The following is a 17,289-nucleotide window of genomic DNA, read 5'->3' on the forward strand; positions in this document are numbered from 1 at the left end:
GCATTGGGGCCACACAGTAGAAGTAGGTCAACACAGTGATTATTACAATCTAATGAGGTTGTTAGACACCTGCAAATGACAAGTTCTACAGTAGTGTAGGCAAAATCCTGAAGTATCCCTTAAATAAAGACATAAGGGTCCTGTGTTTTTGTCCTTTTAATCACATACTATTTATTTAAAGCCATCTACTTTATCAGCAACTTGTATTTCTACGTTAATGGTTACAAGGAGGAATACAGAACATAAATACTGGAAACGGAATGAAAACTTGTCTCATGACAAACAAACAACTACACTAAACAAAAATATAGGATTTTCAATTACAGATGAAATGTACAAGAATAGTTTAATAACTAGTTGTCTTATGAGGTTTTCCGTCTGTTCACTACAATGTATTTGCATCCTATCTTTACAATGGTTAAAAACACTATAGGCCAACTCAATTGGATAGGGGCCTAATTGACTTGGCAATTTACTAATGAATCCTGACAGCGTTATTTTGTGCGCATCATAGCTTTTTAGGTCAATGTCTTCTGTAAAGGCATCATTCGAATAATCTCATCATCAATCTCATCAATAATTTAATTGTGTTTATGGTAAATAAATAAAAATATATGATGGTTTTAGTGTTACATTTATTACACAATTGACATTGTAAAATATGTCCCTACCATAAATTCTTCAGATTATTTCTGACAAGGAAGTAACAGGACAAACAATTTCCTTTGTTACCGTCACAGACACATTAGCCATTAATCTGAGATTTTGGGGTATTTATCCTTAGATGAAAATGTAATCAGCATATGACATTCCGTTTGAGGGGTGTACGTTCATAGACCTACAATTTGTAAAAGGGCTTGGTCCTACTCTCGAGGAACATCTGTGAATATTCGTAGTCCATGCATTCCTTGGATCTCCTCCTTAAGAGCCTGTGGATGAGAACATAGCAGTTTTCAGCTGTGCTGTTTTTGCAACAATTTTGCATATGGAATAAAATGCAATACAGGATAATAACTTCACCTGAAAGGTTTGATATAAGACTTGACATACTTTGTTGTTGCTTTCTCTCCCCCCACATCCGATCGGTACAAAACAGTATCAACCAAAGCAAATATACAATTCTGACAACTATATAGCCTATACCCTTCCATACAATGGTGCAAACTAATTGATCTCTCCAGAATGTATAGCCATAGGTTACCTGGTTGACTAGTTGGTGTTGTTGAATAGTTCTTTTCCCTTTAAATTCATTGGATTCTATATGGACTTCATACATGGCACCACAGCCACCTGAGAACACAAAACATAATGATACACAATTGTTATGAGTGCACCAAAGGAATCAGAGGCGTCATGCCCATAGGGGGAACAAGGGCACGTGCCCCCTAAGATTTGTCCGGTTTTTGATTTTAGCTCCTGGTGATGGGCAGAACTCGCAGGAGGTAAGATTATACATTCATTGGATTAAGCTATGTAGCCTATTGATTATTTCTTGATGAATACATAAAACAAAAATATTTTGTTGTTTCTCTGTAATACTTTTCTCAAAAGTACCTAGCCATTTTCTCTAAAGTACCTAGCCATTTTCTCTAAAATACCTAGCCATTTTATGAAGTTTGCTTTAGCTAGCCTGCTAGATAGGTTCCCAATCTCCCAACCTCATAACAAGCATAGCTTGTCCAACTATCTTAGCTGGCATGTCTACTGGCAATTTTGCTAGACTTTAGAAATGCAAGTAATTACTAAACGTACTGAATAAAACTCACATTCCTTTCAATCTTTTACCCAGATTTTAGAAGAGATGCAGAGAAACGTAACAAAAATAAGCACCAGGCATGATGATACAGACAGCTCAAGAGGTATGCTTAGATATGCAGAAACGTATTTGGTTTAAATGTAATCTGGCACCTTATGATATGATAGTTGTGAATGAATTATGATGCCATGATATGTGCCTGTATTGATATGTATTATGATCCCATGTACTGTGTTGTAATTTGTATGTAATATCCTAGGCATATTAGTGCAGTATATTGATATGTGTGATTTACAATAGTCAGAATGACACCCCCATTAAAATTGAACAGGTAAAGAGGTATGCTTAGATAACCTATCCAGAAAAATCATAGAATTAGGCATAATGATTATGGCTCTAGATTGCAGGAAACATTTTTTTTTAATTCAACTTCCCCCTCCGGATCATCCCCCCTCAATACTCTCGTACTTCGTAACACTTCTAAAATAATGTGTGCATGACGCCTCTGCCTAGGCCGAGCACTAGCCGAGCGTAGACTTAACTAGCCCTCGCGCAAATAAATTAAGAGATGAAGCTGAAAACCTTTTTTCCTCCAGTTATTAGTGATCATGGAGGGAGTGAGATGGAGCGAGGGAAGTGAAGAGAGCTAAGATGAGATAGGTACAAATGGAAGAGAGGAGTCAGAAGAAAGATGACGCGCCTGCTGTGCCTTTAAAGAATGGAAAGGAAGCAGATGTGGGGAATGGAAATAAGAGGATTGTCTATGAGGATTCTATGGTGATTGGGGTTTGGTTCTTAGAAAAAGTAAATCTGGGGTTTTGGCATACCCATTTGAGGTCTCAAGGTGGATGGAGAGTAGGATATGGAAGTATGTATGCAGTATGCTAAGATAGAGATGAGTTTATTCGCTAGGATAGGATTCCTATCCACCTCCCAAAGGGACTGAGCAGTGTGCATGGTCTGACTGGGAAAACGAGAAATAATGTGCTTTAGTTTACAGAGCAGGGCTCCACTCAAGGGTGTGATAGCAGTGCCTCTACGTGTAGAGGTTGAGCAGCTAAGAGGAAGGTTTCTGGTGTGTGTGAGGCCTTGCGGCGTAACTGTAAGGAGGAGCCTGTCGGTTTTGCTATGCTTTGATTTGGAGGTACTTTTGATCTGGTAATGTTGAGATATATTGAGCTATCCGGTTAGAGCATTCGTGCCAGCTGTTCTGCAGTGTTTCCGCTGCCAGAAATGTGGCCATGTAGCATCCGTGTGTAGGATGGGGTAACCTAGATGTGCAAGGTGTGGAGGTTTCCACTTAGTGGAGGAATATTTGGAGGATGAGCCCAGAAAGTGTAGTAATTGTGGAGGTAGTCGTGAGGCCAGGGCTACAGAGTGCCTGCTAAAGGTGAAACAGATACAGGTGGGAGGGGGTGTTACATAAGCAGTGAGAATCAGGTGGTAGGATCTCAAGGCTCTCTCCATTGCCTGCTCAGAGGGAGGAGGACAAATAGTGAATGTTCTCAGTGAAATGTATGGATCCAAGCAACTGTGTTTGGACAAATCCAGGTTTCTGACCTTCATTGCTATGGCTGTGAATTGTGCTGCACAAGTAGAAAGCTGGTCAGATAAAATTGGAATTGTTGTGTAGAGCAGCTGAACATTTTCTGGATAATCTAGATATTTCTGAAAAGGATCTACAGAAGTTGTTGGAAGAGGAGGTAATGCCCACTCAGGCCTGTGGTTAGGGATAATGCTTGGTATGATAGTATATGCAGTTTGGCCTGCGTTTTTGGTTGTTTTTCCATAAGTATTTTATTGAACCTATGAGTGCATCTGCTACTCCAATGCACTATTATTATTGGATGCCAACCGCCAATAATCCATAATTCTAGGAAGCCCAGGCTTCTGCTATTTCATTTCAATAGTCGCGTAAACGAGACCTAATATGGAAGGAGGACCACGCGAGAATGAGTCCACTGAACACCAGCAAGACACCAATAAATTCAGCGTCGTAGTAACACACATTTGATTATGCATAATGATCTAGCTCGCTGGGCTAGACCAGGACCCCTTTTGACACCGATGTTTCCATGTCTATTTACCTGATATGTCCACAACTTTTAGAGACGTGGCCGATGGAAACTTCTCTTTGAGAAGTTGTGCAATTCGGGTCTCTCCATCTGTCTGAGAAGACAGAGTCCTCTGCAACTGTCTAGAAACCAAAACAGCCTAAAACAAATGTTTTCAAAGACAGTTAGCGAACGTTTGCTAACTCACAATAAATATTGAATTACTAGATGTAACGTTAGATAGCTCACTTAACTAGCTAACGTTAAATGGCCAGTGTCACTTGCTGTCTGATTTGAGTGAGCAGAAAATCGCACTCAACCTTCAAAGTTGGCTAGTCTAAAGTTAAGCATAAGAATGAATGAAATTGATTTACTTGATTTTTTAGAAGAAATCTGGAAATAGAGAGCATCGTGACCAAGTCCTTTACTGAAGATAAAACTAACAATAATGAACAGTAATCAACACAGGTTTTTTTTTAAAGTCATGCCCCTCAGTTTTCGTCTCCACAATATGACGTAGGTATACAGTCGTGTCACGCAAACAGCAACGTACACTTTGTTGTAACTGGCGCCCTCTCGTGGTCTGGAGACAACCATCACCCTTTTCACACATTGTTTATTGGCCTAATTAAAACAATAATAAATGGTTCAATAATTTGTATTATAAGGGTTTTCCTTGACAATCCTATACAGGACAAAAAAATACATAAGTATATAACACACCAATCACATAATTAAATAGGTAGCAAAACAAACATTTTCATAAAAATATTTCATGGTATATTGATAGGTAGATGATTTTGAGGATATTCATTATGGTTTCCCTTGAGATAAGACTACAGACTACACTGGCATTAGTCCACAGATAACTGCTCACATCATGTGTTGTGCAAAATGTAGCAATACTAGCACATTGTTTAGATAATTTTTACAAGGCACTTTGGTATTTAGAGTTTCTAATACTATCCATATTGTTTCCCATGGTGTCTCTTTCTTTGTAGAGGGTAGTAGACTACTCTCTGAGTAAATCATTGCTTTGTCAGACTAATTTTCCTTTGGGATGAAGTATCCATGCATGTCCATGTGAAGTTCTGCATTCACATATGCTCGAGCTACCTCCTTGAAAGACTTTGCATCCAGCACTAAGACGAAGCCAGATTCCCCTGGATTGCAGTTGATGACTGTTGTCAAGACCACACCTGGACATAAGAGACATTTTGTTAGAATATTGTAGGTGTAATATGATGGACAGACTTTCATTGAAATTATAACTTTATTCAGCATACAGTGTGAGTGTCTGGCCATTCTAATCAAAACATAAGTCTTCATATATTTAAGATTTGAGGACCATGTAAAGCAATCTCACCATCATCATCTCCTTCTCCATTGGGTCTTGGAATGAACACAGACTCTGATGGCCAGCAGTTCTCCTCGCTCCATTCAGTCCTCTCCTTTGTCTCAGTGTCCAACTTCATGACCTATTTATAAATGTTAAGTATAGTTAACAAAATATTAGATAAGCGACACATGCAGTTATGTTCACAAAGACCTAAATTCAAATCCCAGTGACCTTTACCTTAGTTGCCACTGCAACACAAGTCATGTAGACAAATCTGTACTTCTTGCAGTTGAAGTCATAATTTATCAAATCAAATTTATTTATATAGCCCTTCTTACATCAGCTGATATCTCAAAGTGCTGTACAGAAACCCAGCCTAAAACCCCAAACAGCAAGCAATGCAGGTGTAGAAGCATGGTGGCTAGGAAAAACCTAGGAAGAAACCTAGAGAGGTACCAGGCTATGAGGGGTGGCCAGTCCTCTTCTGGCTGTGCCGGGTGGAGATTATAACAGAACATGGCCAATGTTCAAATGTTCATAAATTACAAGCATGGTAAAATAATAATAATCACAGTGGTTGTTGAGGGTGCAACAAGTCAGCACCTCAGGAGTAAATGTCAGTTGGCTTTTCATAGCCGATCATTGAGAGTATGTCTACCGCTCCTGCTGTCTCTTGAGAGTTGAAAACAGCAGTTCTGGGACAGGTAGCACGTCCGGTGAACAGGTCAGGGGTCCATAGCCGCAGGCAGAACAGTTGAAACTGGAGCAGCAGCAGTAGTCCTGGGGCATGGTCCTAGGGCTCAGGTCCTCCGAAAGAAAGAAAGAAAGAAAGAAAGAAAGAAAGAAAGAAAGAAAGAAAGAAAGAAAGAAAGAAAGAAAGAAAGAGAGATAGGATACTTAAATTCACACAGGACACCGGATAAGACAGGAGAAATACTCCAGATATAACAGACTGACCCTAGCCCCCCAGCACATAAACTACTGCAGCATAAATACTGGAGGCTGAGACAGGAGGGGTCAGGAGACACTGTGGCCCCATCCGATGATACCCCCGGACAGGGCCAAACAGGCAGGATATACATGAATTCCAAAGTTTCAAATTGGTTTGAGTACGAGAGATTAAGTCAAAACCGGAACCATTTTGATCCAGACCTAGACCAAGGACCAGTGGATCAAGACCAAGACCAGACCAAAACCAGTTTAAATGGATAAAAATATGATCCTGGGGCCTCAAAATATGGCCCAAAACATGCACGCAAAAGTTGGCATTTATAAAAATTTAACTTGACATGATAATGTCCTTATCCTCACGCAAACTTTAGACAGTTTCTAGTGGTTAAAGTATTGCATTGCAATTAAGGCAAAAGTAGCCTAGTTACCTAGTAGTAGCTCACTGGGGACAGATGTCAGTTCAACGTCTAGTTTTGATTTAGATTGGGTTGAGATGTCAACTAATGGGAATTCAACTTGAAAAATAATAAAGAATACCATGGCATTGGGTTTAGGTTAAAAGTTTGGTGAAAGAAATAAGAAATTGCCTTACATTGATGACTTTTTGCAAATCCAATCAGTTTTCCACGTTGATTCAACATCATCACGTTGGATTTGTTTGTTGAAATGATGGGGAAACAACGTTGGTTCAGCCAGTTTTTGCCGAGTGGGAGCCTTGTGAAGGGATATATGATGACACTTCATAACAACAACAAAAAACAGGCAACTAAATATAATAGCAATGCAATCATTTGCCTTTAGTGAGAATATCTATTTTATCTTTGCATTCTAAAATAATTAGAAATAGGCATCTATTTCCTATTCTTTATTTAATTTCCATGATCATTGCATAATAAATTCCTCACCTTTTCTGACTGTGATGGATTCCAAAGCGCAGTTTAATGGTAGAACTGACAGTTCACGTCCATTGACGTTTGTAGGCTTTGTCTGAATACTGGAACGTCAAATTCCTCAAGTAGACAATATTTAATTTACAACCTAATGTAATGTGATGCTACTGGCGGCAGAGAAGTCAGGCGCAGGAGAGCGGAAACTGATTTACAACGGTCGAGTTTAATAACCATAAACCACCGTAAACAGAATCAATACAATAAACGTGTCCCCAGGTATGTCCTGCTCTTCCATATGGGAGTCCCTGAAAGCATACCTACGTGGCCAAGTTATTTCTTATACAGCCTACAAAACAAAGCTCGCTCTCAGCGGCTTCGAGACCTGAGCGAAGCCATAGCTACATTGGATGAGAAATATGCTACACATCCTTCCTCTAATCTCTTTCAGAACGCCAGCTACTCCAATCTGAATTTGAAGAGCTCTCTACCAGACAAGCTGAACAATTACAAGCTTGATACAGAGTGTAGGAGCAAGGCGACAAGGCCAGTAAACTCCTTGCACATCAGATCCGTAAATCTGAGGCCTCATGTTTAATCCCACAATTAAAGACCCTGTCTGGTGCTACCACAGTTATACATAAAGAGATGAATGATCAATTCAAACAATTTTACTCTGTGCTGTACACCTCTGAATCTCCTCAAGCCCCTTTGTTGATTGATTCGTTATTCGATGGTCTGAATATGCCTTCAATTGATACAGACTCCCATGACGGTTAAGAAGAACAATTTACACCTGAGGAAATTGCAACTGCAGTGTCCACAATGAAAGTGGTGAATCACCGGGTCCGGACGGTTTTCCAAACAAATTTGGTTTGCCCATTCCTGTCTCGATTATTTGCAGAGCGCCTTAATACATCAAAGCTACCGCCTAGTCTTTATCAGGCTTCAATTTCATTACTATTAAAGAAAAACAAGGACCCCTTGGATGTGGATCTTATCACCCAATCTCGCTTTTAAACTGTGATTACAAAATCCTAGCCAACCTCTTAGCCATCCGAATGGAAGGCTCGCTGCACCAAGTAATACACTCTGACCAAACTGGCTTTATGAGAAATAGGCATTCGTTTTCAATATTAGACGCCTTATGCATATACTGTACTCTCCAGCGTTGGGGGATCCGGAGGTGGTGGTCTCGCTTGATGCGGAAAAAGCTTTTTACCACATTGAGTGGGACTACAAACAGATCACCGACCATTTCAAATCCCACCGTACCTTCTCCGGTATGCAATCTGGTTTCTGAGCTGGTCATGGGTGCACCTCAGCCACGCTCAAGGTCCTAAACGATATCATAACCACCATCGATAAAAGATAATACTGTGCAGCCGTGCTCATCGACCTGGCCAAGGCCATTCTTATTGGCAGACTCAACAGCCTTGGTTTCTCAAATGGCTGCCTCGCCTGTTTCACCAGAGTCCAGTGTGTCAAATCGGACCTCTGGCCGTCTCTATGGGGGTGCCACAGGGTTCAATTCTCAGGCTGACTCTTTTCTCTGTATATATATATATGATGTTGCTCTTGCTGCTGGTGATTCTCTGATCCACCTCTACTCAGACGACACCATTCTGTATACTTCTGGCCCTTCTTTGGACACTCTGACAAACCTCCAGACGAGCTTCAATGCCTACAACTCTCCTTCAGTGGCCTCCAACTGCTCTTAAATGCAAGTAAAACTAAATGCATGCTCTTCAACCGATCGCTGCCCGCACCTGCCCACCCGTCCAGCATCACTACTCTGGATGGTTCTGACTTAGAATATGTGACTTAGAACTACAAATACCCAGGTGTCTGGCTAGACCGTAGACTCTTTGCTTTATCTTGGCCAGGTCGCAGTTGTAAATGAGAACTTGTTATCAACTGGCCTACCTGTGTCACGCCTGCTCCTGCTCTTCCCTTCTCCTGGCACTTGAGGGCGCCAGATTACCCTGCATCACACATTCCTGCCATCTAATCATGCACACCTGCCTTCCCTCGTCACTTGCATCAGCATTATTGGACTCATCTGGACTCACTTATCTCCTGTTAATTTCCTCCCCTATATTTGTCAGTTCCCTAGCTCTGTTCTTTTCTGCTTCATTGTATTGTTTTTGTCTTAGTTTTAGTTCTGGAGGAGGAACTTGGGGTTTGGGGAGGAACTTGGGGATTACACCTGGGAATCTGTGCTGCACAGGGTGCATTCGTCCTCTTTTATCACCAGACACAGCCTCATTCAATTCAAGGTGGTTCACCATATCCACTGGTCCGGTGCCAAACAGAATATTCTCTCATTTTGATCCTACCTGTGTTGGATGTAAAACGGAACCAGCCACAATGTCGGACACTGTTGCTCATACAACTCTTTTAGCTAGACGGCTGATGCTCCAGAACTGGAAGATGGCGGTTCCCCATCATATAAATATTGGGTGGGAGATGTGTTGTGCTGTCTGAAATTAGAAACATGTCATTCAATAAACGTGGCAACCACAAACTGTTTTATGATGCTTGGGCTCCAAACATAACAGCAAACGTAACAACAAACAGCCTTACTTTGATCAGTCCACCCTCTGATGGCATTCTTATCAAAACAAAAATAAGGCTGGTTGGAGGAGCATTTCTTTGTGGGTTTTTTGGGAGGACTTTGAGGTTGGTGATGTGCCTATTGATTCTTATTGAATGTGATTTGTGGATGCCTTATTCCTCTTGCTCTGTCAGAGCCCAACATGTGAGCTTGTTTTGCCCTGTTTTTTATTTGGTTTACACTTACATTGTAAAAATAATAATAATAATAATAACATTGTAAACGTTAATTTTGGTCCAGTGGATGGTCAGTCTGTGGTCATGACTGACTGTGAATGTGAGTGGTTGCATTTCTCCACCCCTTTCCCTCTTCTGTTTACAGGAACAATGGAAAGGTGACCACTCTGTTCCTGCATTGACTACAGATTGCCCTTTAACCTCAGTACCCTTCTGCCCAGTGTGTTTAACTTGTCTAAAGTACTGTATCTTTATGGCTACTGTTTTTCTTTTTCCTAGCTGAGTATATTGTTTATTGTGTTGTCTTATGTGTGTAAAACTGAATAAACAGAGTTTTCCAAAACGTTTTGATTTTTTATGTTGCTCTATGGGGCGGCAGGGTATCCTAGTGGTTAGAGCGTTGGACTAGTAACCGGAAGGTTGCAAGTTCAAATCCCTGAGCTGACAAGGTACAAATCTGTCATTCTACCCCTGAACAGGCAGTTAACCCACTGTTCCTAGGCCGTCATTGAAAATAAGAATTTGTTCTTAACTGACTTGCCTGGTTAAGTAAATATAAAATAAAAGAATCCGTAGTGTGATTTATAACATACAGTAGAATTTAACAGACAGTTGATATTTTGCATTGAAGTGTGAAGGCCTACTGTAGTTTTTTTTTAGAATAGACATACTGTTCTAGACAAAGTTTCAGAATTCGCAGGCAGTGCAGCATATTTAGGTTCGGGAAAAAGTCAACGCAAAGCACTATTTAATTAAAACAATCTGTTTACATGTCCTTAACCATTTTCAAGTGCCACTGTAACAGTTAAAAATATTTTGCCAACACCTCCAGAGACATTTGATTACGTTTGCCATTTCTATTCCCTTTAGATACTGTCTTGGCCTGATACCAAGACTTCCAAAGTAGGCTAGGCCCTATATAGCAAATAAGGTCGTTATTGTCACCATAAAATCTGAGTAAGTGATGGCCCTTTTTAAGGCTGAGTTATAATGCTCAACAGGTCTGATTTAAAACGGTAAAGCTGTGTATGTGTGGTATGCGCCAAGTTTATAATCTCTTTTCAGAAATGATGCAAGCAGATATTTAGTGTAAAATTTACACAACGATTATAAATGAGGCCCCAGTAGAGTAAACATGAGTATAGTTCAGTGCAGTAGAGTAGAGTGTAATTCAGTACAGTACAATATAGTACAGTACGGTAAATGTGCTCCTTGTCTAAAATGTGTTCGTATGTATGAAATGCATTTTATCCTACAAAGACGGAATAGAACATTGTCGTGGAAATTCAGTACAGAGAGAGACTTGGTCTTGATCATTTCTTCAAACAATCATCTTTATTTAATATCAATTCATAATTGCGATAATGAGACCGTCAGCCCACCAGTCTTGACTGACTGTTAGGCTGAGAGTCTAGCCTTTACAGACGATGCACAGTTTTTATATAGCTGAAACCAAGATTGCTTAGTCAGTCACTTCTAACCTTCCCATAAGCCACCTTGGTTATCTACACAGGATGGTCTTTTACTTAGTTTCCCAGACGCCAGGAAGATGAGACAATGAGACATTGTTCTTAACTCTTCCAGGCTCCAGAGTCACACACACCACATCTTGTCTATAGAATGCTTGCTTTTAGGTTTTTATCACCAACACAAATCAATTGTCAGCTTCAAGCTATCTCTAGTAGAACCCATTTCCTCAACACCCAGACTAGCTGCAGGGTGCTAGAGTGGAGACCATAAAATACAGCATTAGCAGGACAGAAATATCTTACTGTTTGTTAAGTAAATAATTGTTACATAGCCAACAAATAAGGTGAATAGATACTTTTCCCCTCACAACATATTTAATGGTAGTGCAAGAGCACTTTATCCTACAAATTCATTTGAATTTATTCAAGATTTTTATTGTTGTTAGTTTTTTGCTCTGCATTTGCATCCAGTCAGATACTTCAGATCGGGCAAGGATCTCCCTGGTTCCCCAGGCTGGGGGTTGTGCGCTGGGCTAACAGTCCTGCCACGTAAAACATCAGTGTAACAGTCTAATTCCAAAGCAATTTGAGGACCTTTACTCCATTCGGAAATACACTACATGACCAAAAGTATGTGGATACCTGCACGTCAAACATCTCATTCCAATATCATGAGCATTAATATGGAGTCGGTGCCCCCTTGCTGCTATAACAGCCTCCACTCTTCTGGAAAGGATTTCCACTAGATTTTGTGACATTCTTACGATGTCTTGCTTCCATTCAGCCAAAAGAGCATTAGTGAGGTCGGGCACTGATATTGGGCGATTAAGCCTGGCTCGGCGCTCCAATTCATTCCAAAGTTGTTTGATGGGGTTGAGGACAGGCCAGTCAAGTTCTTCCACACCAATCTCAAAAATATATTTTCTGAAAAAATCTCGCTTTATGCACGGGGGCATTGTCACGCTGAAAGAAGAAAGGACCTTCCCAAAACTGTTGCCATAAAGTTGGAAGCACACTCTTCTAGAATGTCATTGTATGCTGTACATTAAGATTTCGCTTCACTGGAACTACGGGGCCTAGCCCAAACCATGAAAAATAGCCCCAGACCATTATTCCTCCACCAAACCTTACAGTTGGCACTATGCATTCGGGCAGGTTGCGTTCTCCTGGCATCCGCCAAACCCAGTTTTGTCCGTCGGACTACCAGATGGTGAAGCGTGATTCATCCCTTCAGAGAACACGTTTTCACTGCTCCAGAGACCAATGGCAGCAAGCTTTACACCACTCCAGCCAACGCATGGTGATCTTAGGTTTGTGTGCAGCTGCTCGACCATGGAAACCCATTTCATAAAGCTCCCGACAAATAGTTCTTGTGCTGATGTTGCTTCCAGAGACAGTTTGGATCTCAGTAGTGAGTGTTGCAACCGAGGACAGAAGCATTTTACCGTGCTACACGCTTCAGAACTCGGCGGTCCCATTCTCATTCTGTAGCTTGTGTGACCTACCACTTTGCATCTGGGCAGTTGTTGCATCTAGACGTTTCCAATTCACAATAAAAGCACTTACAGTTGACCGGGACAGCTCAAGCACGGCAGAAATTTCACCAACTGACTTATTGGATAGGTGGCATCCTATGATGGTGCCATGCTGAAAGTTTCTGAGCTCTTCTGTAAGGCCATTCTACTGCTAATGTTTGTCTATGGAGATTGCATGACTGTGTGATTGATTTTATACAACTGTCAGCAACGGGTGTGGCTGAAATAGCCGAATCAATTAATTTGAAGGGGTGTCCACATACTTTTGTATATATAGTGTAACTTTGACCCTCTCAGCTACTGTATGTACTCTATTATAAGGTAACTGGAACTGGAGATAAGCATATCAATATTTGGTGGAATCATAAGCTCAGTTTTCCTACAATGTTTCAAAAAGAATAAGGACTCTACAATCTGAGGTTAAGGTTTGTGTCACACCCTGATCTGTTTCACCTGTCTTTGTGATTGTCTCCACCCCCCCTCCAGGTGTCGCCCAACTTTTCTAGTTTTGACCTTTTCTGCCTGCCCTGACCCTGAGCCTGCCTGCTGTGCTGTACCTTTTCCCCACCTATCTGGATTACTGACCCCTGCGTACCCTGAGCCTGCCTGCTGTGCTGTACCTTTTCCCCACCTATCTGGATTACTGACCTCTGCGTACCCTGACCCTGAGCCTGCCTGCTGTGCTGTACCTTAACCCCACCTATCTGGATTACTGACCCCTGCCTGCCCTTGACCTGTCTTTTGCCTGCCCCTGTTGGATTAATAAACTGTTGTTAATTCAACATTGTCTGCATCTGGGTCTTACCTTGAAACGTGATAGGTTTGTATACTCAGCTAAACATATATAGCCTTAGTATTGTTGACTGCAAAAGGATGGAAGTTGTATGACCCTTGTTATCATACTCTAAATGATAATCCATTCTTCATTTGCATGTCCAATTTGTTTTGCAAGTGGGGGTAATGCTAAGCCAACTCACAGACCACTTTCCCACCATCCATAACATTAGCTGCATCTGAATTATTACTTTAAATTACAAAACTTTTTGTCACAAATCTATTTATTTGAATGCAATGACCTCATGCACACTTGGATTAGACCTATTTTAATGAAATTAAACTCTGCTGTTATACAGTAGAAGCTAGATTGACGGTTTTGTTGAGTGATCATGCTGTCATACTTCGGCTTAGTGAAACTAATGCCAGCAATGTTATCAATATGTTTTTTAGAACAGAAATACCAGGATTTTTTTCACAATACATACATAATAATTAATTTTTTTTAATTCTCAGAACTATGACAAACTAAACTATTGAACCAGATTTGCTTTGAAAATTTAACCTACATGTTTCTATGCTAGAGCATAAATGTTATGTAACTAAACAAAGTCTACTTGGAAATACAATAGAATGGATTTAAAATGCATTGTCAGAAGCAATTAAGAACAATACATCTACACATATGGAGGCAGCCACATATTCATACTCTACAGTATAGTGGAACATTTAAATACAACCACAAACTATGATTGTAGTATCAACTGAGATAATCAACCAGTGTCATAAGTATGTCTTTCATGAAATATTGTCATGATGCATATATATAAACAAGATTATATTTTCGGGGTGTAATTGGGTACGACAGTTAAACTAGGCTCAGGAGGAATTTGTAAGTCATATTCTTCAAGATCAATAGGAATATATCATTATTTTAAAAGTACAAAAATGGACGTACCAATTGCAGATTGCCCCCTCACCATGTTGCCAATTTATGTTCAGTTGAATTAGGACGTTTACATACACCTTAGCCAAATACATTTCAACTCAGTATTTCACAATTCCTGACATTTAATCCTAGTAACAAATCCCTGTCTTAGGTCAGTTAGGATCACCACTTTATTTTAAGAATGTGAAATGTCAGAATAATAGTAAAGATAATGATTTATTTCAGCTTTAATTTATTTCATCACATTCCCAGTGGGTCAGAAGCTTACATACTGTACACTCAATTAGTATTTGGTAGCATTGCCTTTAAATTGTTTAACTTGGGTCAAACGTTTCGGGGAGCCTTCCACAACCTTCCCACAATAAATTGGGTGAATTTTGGCCCATTCCTCCTGACAGAGGTGGTGTAACTGAGTCAGGTTTGTAGGTCTCCTTGCTCACACATGCTTTTTCAGTTCTGCCCACACATTTTCTATAGGATTGAGGGGCTTTGTGATGGCCAATCCAATACCTTGACTTTGTTGTCCTTAAGCCATTTTGCCACAACTTTGGAAGTTTGCTTGGGGTCATTGTCCATTTGGAAGACCCATTTGCTACCAAGCTTTAACTTCCTGACTGATGTCTTGAGATATTGCTTCAATATAGCCACATAATTTTCCTCCTTCATGATGCCATCTATTTTGTGAAGTGCACCAGTCCCTCCTGCAGCAAAGCACCCCCACAACATGATGCTGCCACCCCCGTGCTTCACGGTTGGGATGGTGTTCTTCGGCTTGCAAGCCTCCCCCTTTTTCCGCCAAACATAACGATGGTCATTATGGCCAAACAGTTCTATTTTTGTTTCATCAGACCAGAGGACATTTCTCCAAAAAGTACGATCTTCGTCCCCATGTGCAGTTGCAAACCGTAGTCTGGCTTTTTTATGGAGGTTTTGGAGCAGTGGCTTCTTCCTTGCTGAGCGGCCTTTCAGGTTATATCGATATAGGACTCGTTTTACTGTGGATACTTTTGTACCTGTTTCCTCCAGCATCTTCACAAGGTACTTTGCTGTTGTTCTGGGATTGATATGCACTTTTCTCACCAAAGTACATTCATCTCTAGGAGACTGAGCGGTATGATGGCTGTGTGGTCCATGGTGTTTATACTTGCGTACTATTGTTTGTACAGATGAACGTGGTACCTTCAGGCGTTTGGAAATTGCTCCCAAGGATTTACCAGACTTGTGGAGGTCTACAATTTTGTCTCTGAGGTCTTGGCTGATTTATTTAGATTTTCCCATGATGTTAAGCAAAGAGGGACTGAGTTTGAAAGTAGGCCTTGAGATCCATTTACAGGTACACCTCCAATTGACTCAAATAATGTCAATTAGCCTATCAGAAGCTTCTAAAGCTATGACATAATTTTCTGGAATTTTCCAAGCTGTTTAAAGGCACAGTCAAATTAGTGTATGTAAACTTCTGACCCACTGGAATTGTGATACAGTGAATTATAAGTGAAATAATCTGTCTGTAAACAATTGTTGGAAAAATGACTTGTGTCATGCACAAAGTAGATGTCCTAACCGACTTGCCAAAACTATAGTTTGTTAACAAGAAATTTGTGGAGTGGTTGAAAAACGAGTTTTAATGACAACATTTACATTACATTTAAGTCATTTAGCAGACGCTCTTATCCAGAGCGACTTACAAATTGGTGCATTCACCTTATGACATCCAGTGGAACAGTAGGGAACAGTAGTGCATCTAAATCTTTTAAGGGGGGGGGGGGGGGGGGGGGTGAGAGGGATTACTTTATCCTATCCTAGGTATTCCTTAAAGAGGTGGGGTTTCAGGTGTCTCCGGAAGGTGGTGATTGACTCCGCTGTCCTGGCGTCGTGAGGGAGTTTATTCCACCATTGGGGGGCCAGAGCAGCGAACAGTTTTGACTGGGCTGAGCGGGAACTGTACTTCCTCAGTGGTAGGGAGGCGAGCAGGCCAGAGGTGGATGAACGCAGTGCCCTTGTTTGGGTGTAGGGCCTGATCAGAGCCTGGAGGTACTGAGGTGCCGTTCCCCTCACAGCTCCGTAGGCAAGCACCATGGTCTTGTAGCGGATGCGAGCTTCAACTGGAAGCCAGTGGAGAGAGCGGAGGAGCGGGGTGACGTGAGAGAACTTGGGAAGGTTGAACACCAGACGGGCTGCGGCGTTCTGGATGAGTTGTAGGGGTTTAATGGCACAGGCAGGAGCCCAGCCAACAGCGAGTTGCAGTAATCCAGACGGGAGATGACAAGTGCCTGGATTAGGACCTGCGCTGCTTCCTGTGTGAGGCAGGGTCGTACTCTGCGGATGTTGTAGAGCATGAACCTACAAGAACGGGCCACCGCCTTGATGTTAGTTGAGAACGACAGGGTGTTGTCCAGGATCACGCCAAGGTTCTTAGCGCTCTGGGAGGAGGACACAATGGAGTTGTCAACCGTGATGGCGAGATCATGGAACGGGCAGTCCTTCCCGGGAGGAAGAGCAGCTCCGTCTTGCCGAGGTTCAGCTTGAGGTGGTGATCCGTCATCCACACTGATATGTCTGCCAGACATGCAGAGATGCGATTCGCCACCTGGTCATCAGAAGGGGAAAGGAGAAGATTAATTGTGTGTCGTCTGCATAGCAATGATAGGAGAGACCATGTGAGGTTATGACAGAGCCAAGTGACTTGGTGTATAGCAAGAATAGGAGAGGGCCTAGAACAGAGCCCTGGGGACACCAGTGGTGAGAGCACGTGGTGTGGAGACGGATTCTCGCCACGCCACCT

The 17,289-nt window shown here is 41.4% G+C and overlaps 1 protein-coding gene and 1 long non-coding RNA gene across 2 annotated transcripts; both read right to left on the reverse strand.

Moving 5' to 3' along the window:
- Positions 1–143: 143 nt before the first annotated feature.
- bola3 (bolA family member 3) lies at positions 144–4,330 on the reverse strand. Its single transcript, XM_029639178.2, has 4 exons — positions 4,185–4,330; positions 3,844–3,970; positions 1,202–1,290; positions 144–929 (listed from the first exon to the last, which is right to left on the reverse strand). Exons 1-4 carry the CDS (start codon positions 4,218–4,220, stop codon positions 864–866), a joined length of 318 nt encoding a protein of 105 aa, XP_029495038.1. The 5' UTR covers positions 4,221–4,330; the 3' UTR covers positions 144–863.
- Positions 4,331–5,744: 1,414 nt separating this feature from the next.
- On the reverse strand, positions 5,745–8,666 carry LOC135565601 (uncharacterized). The gene is made up of 3 exons (XR_010461728.1): positions 7,006–8,666; positions 6,693–6,814; positions 5,745–5,956 (listed from the first exon to the last, which is right to left on the reverse strand). It is a non-coding gene; the product is annotated as an uncharacterized LOC135565601 (long non-coding RNA).
- Positions 8,667–17,289: the final 8,623 nt, after the last annotated feature.

The sequence above is a fragment of the Oncorhynchus nerka genome, linkage group LG28 (genome assembly GCF_034236695.1).
Source record: "Oncorhynchus nerka isolate Pitt River linkage group LG28, Oner_Uvic_2.0, whole genome shotgun sequence".
In the NCBI taxonomy this organism is placed as follows: Eukaryota; Metazoa; Chordata; class Actinopteri; order Salmoniformes; family Salmonidae; genus Oncorhynchus; species Oncorhynchus nerka.